Source organism: Siphateles boraxobius, unplaced genomic scaffold, assembly GCF_051911475.1.
Source record: "Siphateles boraxobius isolate OS27281-9 unplaced genomic scaffold, OSU_SipBor_1 1, whole genome shotgun sequence".
Lineage (NCBI taxonomy): Eukaryota > Metazoa > Chordata > Actinopteri > Cypriniformes > Leuciscidae > Siphateles > Siphateles boraxobius.
In genome coordinates, this window is record NW_027508699.1 from 25,211,218 (window position 1) to 25,221,789 (window position 10,572).

The 10,572-nt window shown below is 34.6% G+C and overlaps 2 protein-coding genes across 2 annotated transcripts; both read right to left on the reverse strand.

Annotated features, from left to right (window-relative positions):
- Positions 1 to 5,433: 5,433 nt before the first annotated feature.
- LOC143738859 (uncharacterized) lies at positions 5,434 to 7,291 on the reverse strand. Its single transcript, XM_077230934.1, has 4 exons — positions 7,046 to 7,291; positions 6,757 to 6,861; positions 6,572 to 6,637; positions 5,434 to 6,456 (listed from the first exon to the last, which is right to left on the reverse strand). The coding sequence occupies exons 1-4, from the start codon at positions 7,220 to 7,222 to the stop codon at positions 6,340 to 6,342; spliced, it is 465 nt and encodes a 154-aa protein (XP_077087049.1). The 5' UTR covers positions 7,223 to 7,291; the 3' UTR covers positions 5,434 to 6,339.
- A 989-nt stretch (positions 7,292 to 8,280) lies between these two features.
- On the reverse strand, positions 8,281 to 9,767 carry LOC143738851 (uncharacterized). The gene is made up of 4 exons (XM_077230920.1): positions 9,538 to 9,767; positions 9,276 to 9,380; positions 9,094 to 9,159; positions 8,281 to 8,978 (listed from the first exon to the last, which is right to left on the reverse strand). Exons 1-4 carry the CDS (start codon positions 9,712 to 9,714, stop codon positions 8,862 to 8,864), a joined length of 465 nt encoding a protein of 154 aa, XP_077087035.1. The 5' UTR covers positions 9,715 to 9,767; the 3' UTR covers positions 8,281 to 8,861.
- Between the last annotated feature and the right edge of the window lie 805 nt (positions 9,768 to 10,572).

Genomic DNA, 10,572 nt, shown 5'->3' on the forward strand with positions numbered 1-10,572 from the left:
TTTCTTTAGAGATCAACATATGCTTTTAAAAACAAAATGTCCCCAGCACTTTGTGTGTCTGAATTTTTTTTTTTTACTATAAAATTGTATATTACTGTAAGGCGGGTGCCGAAAAGTCTGGGCCACCCCTGGTGGAAACAAAGACTCTCCTGAGAATTAACATTTGAACCCTCACTTGCATAATGATATAACAGCAGCATCTGAAACACGGCGCAATTCAACTCACAGCTCACACCTCACTTGAACAATCTCCCACTTCTCATGCTCACCTGAAACTCACTGAAAACCCATGACATGTTAAATGTGTACAAATAAGTAACTATGCATGCTTGGTATCATTTAAAGTATCTCAGTGCGCCTGGTAAAATGGTCTCATTCTACCAACCATAATGGAAAGCTAAAAGAAGTTAAAAAATATGATAAGTAGTGTGTCCCTCTAAGATGTTCCCTCCCAGATCCTCCATTCTGATCTCACAGTTGTGCGCCCCTCACTAGGGGACCAAATCTAATTATAATGACAGACACCACCATTTGGTAAGCAAATTGAATTATCTGGGTTTATAAGGAAAATGGGCAAAAGGTTCTGGGAGTCTGTTGACTGCCAACACAATCGCTGTGTGTAGGCTAATTGCCAGGTAGGCTAATACTTTCTACAAATTCCTCGATTTCTGTTGTGATATGATCAACTGATGATTTTATTCTCATGAATTGGATTTTGAAATATTGCTTCATTACCTGGTCAATAAATTGTAAACGTTTGATTTTACTCTGATTGACTCTTGAGTTTGTTCTCCCAAGGAGATTATCGGATTCGCTAATCCTTTGTATCCTAATACTTTGTCACTAGTTCAAGTGTACTTGCTTTGTAGAGACGGGGCATTCCGTTTAGGGGTAGTTAACGTGCTGCCTGACCAGCCTAAATTTGGGTACGTCTATTTTACCTCTTTCTTAATTTAATGTAAATTTAGATAAGTGTATGTGAGAGATCACGCGCGGGCTTGGCCAGTCTAAACTATTATGAGGAAAGTATCGTTGGTCGACTCATACCTATAATAGGGCCAAAACCTCTACTAAAGTATAACTATTGAATTAAGTTCAAGTGTATGCAATTCAAGGGGACTAAAAGAAAAGTATCTCTGATTGTGTTTTGGGTGAATCCGACCGTCTGAGATATTAGTCAAAACCTCTGTTTAGTGACGGAATTGACGAGATTGTGATCGTGAGACCCGCAGAAGATGCGAGGACCTCTAAGCGGCATAGTTTCCTAATCTGAATGGGTAAAACATAATTAAAGAGTTTCAAAAGAATAATCAAACATTCGCTCACTTTTAATGATACCCAGATATCATTAAAAAAACCCTTTTCATTTATGGAGTCAGATGAAATAACGAGTCAATACATATGAGAAAAATGTGTTCCATTTAATCTTGTTGTGTTGCGTAAAGGGAAAGACAGTAACCCGCAGAGAACTTCACCTGTATTATTGGAAACCCTCATTGGACCAATAAACAGGCTTACAATTAGTAGTTTCTTTTTTTATAGAGCACAAGTTTAACACAACTGTAGTTGATCCAAAGTGCTTTAAATCAGAATTTAATAGGGAAAAGAACAAAGGAGACAAAAATGGAGATAAAAATCAAGTATCAAAATGTATATACAATACATACAGGCATAACGTAGAACACCAACTATTAAAATACATACACAGTATCGTGTGAACGCTAGAGAGTAAAAATAAATCTTTAAACTGCATTTAAAACCATCCAGTGATGGAGTGGCCCTGATGTTCAAAGGTAGACTGTGGAGATATGATCCCTTTATCAATCTGGCTGCAGAATTTTGAACCATCTGTAACCAAGACAGTGTAGCTTGAGGGAGTCCAACGCACAGAGAGTTACAGTAATCCAGTCGAGAGGAAATTTGTGCATAAATCACAATTTCGAGGTCTTTACTAGAAAGAAAGTGTTTCAGTTTTGCTATACAGATCTGAGTTGAAAGAAGCTGTTCTTTACAACTGCATTTACATGCTTGTCAAATTGGAGAAGAGGATCAAAATAGACTCCTAGATTTTTTTTTGCATGACTGTGTATAACAAAAGGGGAAATGAAACTAGGCAGCTGAGGTATCAATGCTATCTGCAAATATAAATCTATCTATCTATCTATGAACCTTTTGTCAGATATGACACTATTCACTGGTATAATTTTTTTTATCTCTTAATATTTCACTACTTCAAATTTGTTCAATAAGTTGCAAAGATCCACGTTTCTTCTCATTTGTTATATCATGAACATCACAGATGTTCTCTATCACACTTTTTATATTCATTCAAAATATGATACCTTTCCACATTCTCTAAAGTGTGCCATACAATAAATCCAAGGCTCGCTGCAAAAAAGAAAAGACTATACGAACATTTGAGCAGAGGCCTTTATTATTTAGTTTTTAGGGTGTATTCTGGGACGTTTTGTAAAGACATGGCATTACTGAAACAAATGGTCTTTAAAGCCAAAGTCTCTCCAGTGTTGATCCTGTGAATAATTTATTACAGTTTCTCTCAGTCGCTTTGGTGCATTTCCCAAATCATCCTTAATATTTGCAAAGAAGTATGTGCATTCTCAAAACAATTCGTACAAACAGCACCAACACATTGGATTACCCGCAAAAGCTTGTAACTTACTCAAAATCTTTAATTCATCTCTCAAAAGTAAGTATTTATGTCAATGAACATGCCATCAGAATGAAAAGTCCTTGTGTCATTGTTCACAAACAAGATAGTAAAAAATGCTTAGTCATGTTGCCAATAAAACAATGCACTCTGTTAGTATTACCTGATGTAAACTATGGCAACAGTTTGGATGACAGTTACTGTGTTGAAATGTACAAAGCTGTGCTTCTTCTGTATGTCATATCCATTTCAAAAGTACAAATTTACACAATACTGTAACTGAGTTATAATTATTGATTGTAAGAGACTGGATAGGATTCACATTTACACTTAAACTAGTGGTCTGACAAAAAAAAAATTACAATATTATTGTGATATAGAAAAGAAATAGAAATAGGGGCACAAAGGTGAGAATACAACATTAGAAAGGCAAACACAGGAAAGACCCCTTAGCAGAACTTTGCTTTTGCATGCAGCACTGTATATATACTTACTTGCCAATGGAAGCTTCATGAGATGCAACTTTGAGCCATTTCAGAGAACTGGTTTCTCATTGTTTAATCTACATTCTCTTCATTAGTGAAAGTCAAGATTCACCTGCACAATTCATCAGTTCGTGGCACATTTGCAAAAAGTCTAATAGAAATGTGTAGAAAATATGCTTGACAGTTTATAACAACTAGATCAACCATTTTGCATTTAATAACTTATACTATGAACTAATGATTAGATGTTTTGAGGGGTAAGACTATTGCACAGAGAACTATTTAATAGATTTTGAGCAACATGGCAACTGATAATGTAGGAAACTGCAGACAATTGTACATAATCAATTGCATGAATGTACTAAAGCAATCGCAACTTGATCAAAAGAATGAGAAACTGCTTTTATGATGTGCACAAGTGACTAGATGATGTAGAGGTTGAACAAGTAGTTTTAATTTAATTTCTGATCTGAGAAATGCACTAAAGCGACTGAGAAAAAGTTGCAGAATAGCTGTAATAACATGCAGTTTTGTAAATGTACAATGTAAAAACATATACACAATAAGTGCAATGCAATTAAATTGTAGACAATTTTAGTACATAGTAATTAAAGACACTTAATATAAAGTGGGACTGAACATTTGTATTTATACAGCACATATTGGTAGAAATGTGGTACATGTAAACTGAAAATTCACAGTTGCTTGTTGCACATAGCCTACTGTATGCTTCCAAACTTGATTGGTAATATCGTTATTCCTATTTCATTACAATGGCAGGCCATTTGCCAATTCAGCAGACATTACAAATAGTCCATGTCATAGGTGCAGTGCTTAGCATAAGTGAATAGACCCATGCTAAAGTTGACTAAAAAGAGGAATAAAAAATAATGCCTTAATTAAAAAATAAGGAAAACTCTAACCTTTAAGGACACCCATTTTCTTTGTGAATGAATAATGTATCATAAATAAATAAATGTTCTTCCTTAAAATACAGGGTGCATAAGTCAGTACACTATGTTAAATTACCATAAAGGCAGGCAGATTTTTACTTTTAAAGGCCAGTTATTTCATTCATCCAGGATACTATTCATAATAATAAAGTTCCCTTGGCCTTTGGAATTAAAATAGCCCCACATTATCACACACCCTTCACCATACCTAGAGATTGGCATGGTTTTATTTCAGTTAGCCTAATAGTTTGATTTGCATTGAGAGATGATCTTATGGAAAGTACCCTATGCCAATCTCTAAGAAAATTGGTGTCCTTAAAGGTTGAATTTTTCCTCATTTGTTTAATTAAGGCATCAAGATCAATTTCTCTTTTTATTACTCTTTTTAGTCAACTTTAGCATGGGTGTATTCACTTATGCGAAACGCTGTATTTATGGAATATACATGCATGTATGACAGATTTTGATAATTGAATGGATCATTTTGCATGTGAAGGCTCACACGATGAAAGAATGTTTAGAAGTTGTGAAGAGTTTGAAAGTAACACTGAGAATCAACTCATTAGATTTGATCAACAATCCCTGTCCATTTATGTTGCACAAATAGTAGACAATTGTACTAATTCTTTTTCACACATGTGCCAAAACACATGTAATTTGCTTAAATCAATAAGAAATCCAAATCTGATGTGAACAAGAAACTAATTGTTCAGAGACCTTATTGTTTTTGAGAAAAAAAAGTCTCATTTGGGAATTGAGCCAAAGCGATAAAGAAAACCTGTAAATACAGCAACTAATTAGAAATAAACATGGTGTAGTTATATTGTTGTAAACACTATAAACAATTGCGTTGTTTTTTTTTTTACTTTTAATAACCTTCTTGATTTTACTAGTTCATTTCAACTGTAGTGTGATAAATACATTTTTGTAAAAGGGGTAAATATTCCCTGTAACTTCTCAGTTAATATATGAAAAGAATGTATGCAGAATAACAGTTTGAAAAATGTTGCTTTAAATGGAATTACTTTAAATTGCTTGAAAAGTAGTTTTAAATAGAGTTTCATTTGATAGTGTACACAAGTATCAGACATTGTTATTCAGATGTGACATTGAGATGCCATTTTGATTTAAAGCTGTGGTAGAAATTCCCCTATACACCTGACTTAATTTGACAAATTTATACTCTAGCCGTCTCCGACCCTTATGATCATTATCATTCGGGAATAAGGTCTCTGGTGTTCCCCTTCAGCACTATCACTTGAGAATAGAAATAAGATCGCTAGTGTTCAGCCTGCTGCGCAACAGTAATCAGACAGACTCCAGGCAATGCCTTCCAATAATGCTTTAATCATGGCTGGGAGAATCCCCCCTCCAAAAAGTGTACAACAGTTTTTATAGAATAGGAGCTTGAAAAAAGGTATATGATTCATTAAATAATTTTTCTACAATATGATTAGTTCTTTATATGTACAATTCAGCAAACCCTTCTGTTACGTAAAAGCAAATCTGGATTCTTTGATTACTTAAGCTTGTTAATCAAGTCAATAGGTTATATATTTAGACAGCTGTCAAGTTTTGTTTCCCCTTCTGTTACATATTCAGACACACTTTGGCTTAGTGTTGGGGATATTTAGTTTTTAAAAAGCCTATATATGCTAATCCTGAAAGAAAAAGGAATGTAAGTTATGATTAATTTAATTTTAAAAAATTCCATAAAGCCAACAGTTAGCATTTGACCTTCAAGTCCCATAATACAAGTTGCATTGATTAAAACACAAATTAAAACAACCAAAATAACCAAATAACAGCGTCACACTGCAGGACATCTGTTTACAGATCTTTGCAAGATTAAATCGGGCCTCTCAAATTCGGTGCCAATAAATCATCTAAAGATCAAGATTTGTAACATTTCATTCATGGAAACTTTGTGGACAATTTTACAAGGTTTTGTATGAAGAATATTTAGACATTCTTAAACAATTATTAATTTGACTTGTATGTTATTCGACACAGGACATACTGATGAAGACTACTGTATTTTCCATATTTCTCTCAAAATTACATCATGACATTGAAACATATTGAGAAAACTAATAATATGACAATAGACATTAATCTCCATAATTAAATAAGAAACTTGACCTGAGAGGACAATTTTATAGGTTACATTTCATTCTTAGTTTTTTTTTTATTCATATGGCCAGTTGCAAAAATCTTCGATTGTTTTTATTTCTCAGATGCATCCCAGACATCCAGTTTGTTTCTCATTTTCTGCTTTCTGTGCCATTGAATGTGCTGCCCCAGTAAGATGACTCCTTGATGACAAACATTCGGATAAGGCTTGTTTAATCTGCAATGAGAACAGTTAAAACCTTTTAGTGCAGAAATGTCTTGGCAACAAATAGGTTGATCCTGATGGTGAATGGAAGTCTTTGTCCCCAAAATGTGACTAATATGTGATGTACCTTTTCTGTCTCTTTGAGAAGTAAACAGGTCATGGTTCCAGGACAGACAACACAAGAAACTTGAGGCTGAGAAAAATACAATAGATCTGTGTGAAACTGTAAACTTTTTTTAAAACGTGTATTCTACAATGAATACTATAGGCATTTAGACTATTAAAATCCTTCTGTGAGAGTGAGCTACTTACTCTTGCCTTATCTTGGATTTTACAGTCTTTCCGATGGATATTTTGTGTCGTCTTGTCACATGAGGTGGATCTTAATATCACATGAAGCATGCGCTTGTCATAATTCTGTCATATGGGGAAAGATACAGATAAAGCATAATGACAACCTTACATGTAGGAGATGTTTAAATATTTTTATCACGCACTTTTAAGGCAGATGCATAAGCACAGAAAACAAACAAATCAAAACAAATAACAGTGAAATAATACATTTACTGTAAAATGATAAAATTTGAATTAAATAACTTACAGCATCTAAAATGGTGGCAAAATCAAGGTGTTTGGTTTTTCCATGGTTCTCATTGGCTAGTTTTATTGCCTTGTCAATAATGGCTTTATCATGTTGGCTTAGTTGATTATATTCTTCGTTTCCGTCTGTTGTCTCCAGCAGTAACAGAGCGCTAAGCAGTAACAGTAAACCTCTCATCTTGTACAGTAACTGATGTTCTGCACTGCTAGACTGATCTTAATCAGAACCAGTCACTGGTGTCACATCTACACAGACCACAAGAGCTGTGATTGGTCTACTTTGAAACCAGAGGTCCTCCCCAAGATGATGAAATAAGACTGGGTTTCTGCTGGTTTTATGAAGATAAATTTAAGACCCCTTTTTAAAAGACCATTTTAAGACAAAGTCAGGAAACTTTTAAGAATACATCTAACGACACACTATCAGTAAGTTATCAAACATACTTTGGTCATAAAAACTGGAAGCTGAATAAAACCCCTTTTATTTTAGTTTTAGAACATTTGGATTTGTCAATCTAAATGTCTTTAGATTAGCCAATAAAATAAAGACCAGCATGACTGAAACTCAATTTATAAGCTGGTGAACCATTATAAACTAAACGCATGTCAACACAACTGACAAAACTAGCATTTCAAATACTCTTTGGGACAAGCATTTCCCCAATTTAACATCTCAATTCCGCAATGTTCAGAAAAGATGCAACTGTGTGCATATTTATCAAGTTCCTCTACACTGGTTACTGACAGTTATTAAATCTAAGCCACGTGGTGCAGAAATTTTAAAATGAAACATGAAAATCCCTCACGCAAGATTTAATGCAATGGCTAAGTATTTAAGACTTTCTGCTCTGATTTAAGCCCTTTTAAAGGCCTTGATTAACAAAAAGGTGAAGAAAGACATTTAGACCTCAGATTTATGCTACTTAATGCTCATGTTCACCATTTGTTTTTCTGCTTTTAAAGTACAAATGGAAAGTTTACACACCTCCTGATAAAACAATCAATGTTTGATTTGAACTCAAAAAAGCATTATGCAAATATAAACTTTGGCTCATGGCTGCATTTAGATCCACTCCATACCTTGTTTATACACTTTAACCATAATTCCAGCACCTGCTCTTTTAAACAGAGGACAAAGCTCACAAAAACAACCACCACTAAAAAGATCTCCATGTTTTGTTGTATTTCAACAAAACAAGCTTCCATACAATTTCATAAAGAGAAAAGACCCAAGTGTATATTTGAAGAATTTATTGCTCTGGCATTTGAAACCAAGAGCATCAACAGGCTATTGACAATATTTTAAACAATAAAAGGTAGGGGGGGGGGGGGGGGGGGAGTGTGTACATAATCGATGAATATGATTACAAGTTATAAAGAGAAGCCAGGACCACTGGGAAGAGTGGCTGGCGGCTGCTTCTGTGTAAGTGAGAAAGAGGAAAAGGAGAGATGGAGAGAGAGAAGAAAAGGTTATGTAGGGCAGGATGTATTTGACAGTCTATGCAGAGAGGTCACTGTTGTCAAACCGTTCCTGATCGTACACCTCAGCGATCACCTTGCGACCTCCGAACCAGCGGTTGTTGAGTGCCTACGTACGAATGAAGACTACTGTATTTTCCATTTTTCTCTCAAAATTACATCATTAAATTGAAACATATTGAAAAAACTAATAATTGGACAATACACATTAATCTTCATTTAAATTCTAGATAAAGAAACTTGACCTGAGAGGTCAATTTTATAGGTTACATTTAATTATTAGTTTTTTTTATTTATTCATATGGCCAGTTGCAAAAATCCTTGATCGTTTTTATTTCTCAGATACATCCCAGACATCCAGTTTGTTTCTCATTTTCTGCTTTCCGTGCCAACGAATGTCCTGCCCCAGTAAGATGACTCCTTGAGGGCAAACATTCAGATAAAGCTTGTTCAATCTGCAATGAGAACAGTTAAAACCTTTTAGTGCAGAAATGTCTTGGCAACAAATAGGTTGATCCTGATGGTGAATGGAAGTCTTTGTCCCCAAAATGTGACTAATATGTGATGTACCTTTTCTGTCTCTCTGAGAAGAAAACAGGACATCTTTCCATCACAGTCAACACAAGAAACTTGAGGCTGAGAAAAATACAATTGATCTATGTGAAACTGTAAACTTTTTTTAAGTGTATTCTACAATGACTACTATAGGCATTTACACTATTAAAATCCTTCTGTGAGAGTGAGCTACTTACTCTTGCCTTATCTTGGATTTTACAGTCTTTCCGATGGATATTTTGTGTCGTCTTGTCACATGAGGTGGATCTTAATATCACATGAAGCATGCGCTTGTCATAATTCTGTCATATGGGGAAAGATACAGATAAAGCAATGACAACCTTACATGTAGGAGATGTTTAAATATCTTTATCAAGCACTTTTAAGGCAGATGCATAAGCACAGAAAACAAACTACAGCAAATTGATAAAGGTTTAACATTTGAATTAAATAACTTACTTTATTTAAAACGGAGGCAAAATCAAGGTGTTTGGTTTTTCCATGGTTCTCATTGGCTAGTTTTATTGCCTTGTCAATAATGGCTTTATCATGTTGGCTTAGTTGATTATATTCTTCGTTTCCGTCTGTTGTCTCCAGCAGTAACAGAGCACTAAGCAGTAACAGTAAACCTCTCATCTTGTACAGTAACTGATGTTCTGCACTGTTAGACTGATCTTAGTCAGAACCAGTCACTGGTGTCACATTTACACAGACTACAAGAGCTGTGATTGGTCTACTTTGAAACCAGAGGCCCTCCCCAAGATTATGAAATAAGACTGGGTTTCTGCTGGTTTTATGAAGATAAATTTAAGACCCCTTTTTAAAAAGAACCTTTTAAGACCAAGTCAGGAAACTTTTAAAGAATAATTCTAAGGACGCATTATCAGTAAGTTATCATACTAAAACCGGAAGCTGAATAAAACCCCTTTTATTTTCTTATTAGAACATTCAGATTTGTCGTCAATCTAAATGTCTTTAGATTAGCCAATATAATATAAAGACCAGCATGACTCAAACTCAATTTATAAGGTAGTGAACCATTATAAACTAAATGCATGTCAACACAACTGACAAAACTAGCATTATTGCAAATACTCTTTGGGACAAGCATTTCCCCAATTTAATATCTAAAAGCCGCAATGTTCAGAAAAGATGCAACTGTGTGCATGTTTATCGAGTTTCTCTACGCCGGTTACTTACAGTTATTAAATCTAAGCCACGTGGTGCAGAAATTTTAAAATGAAACATGAAAATCCCTCACGCAAGATTTAATGCAATGGCTAAGTATTTAAGACTTTCTGCTCTGATTTAAGTCCTTTTAAAGGCCTTGATTCACAAAAAGGTGAAGAAAGACATTTAGACCTCAGATTTAGCCTGCTAGGCCTAGCCTACTTTTGCTCATGTTCACCATTTGTTTTTCTGCTTTTAAAGTACAAATGGAAAGTTTACACACCTCCTGATAAAACAATCAATGTTGGATTTGAACTCAAAAAA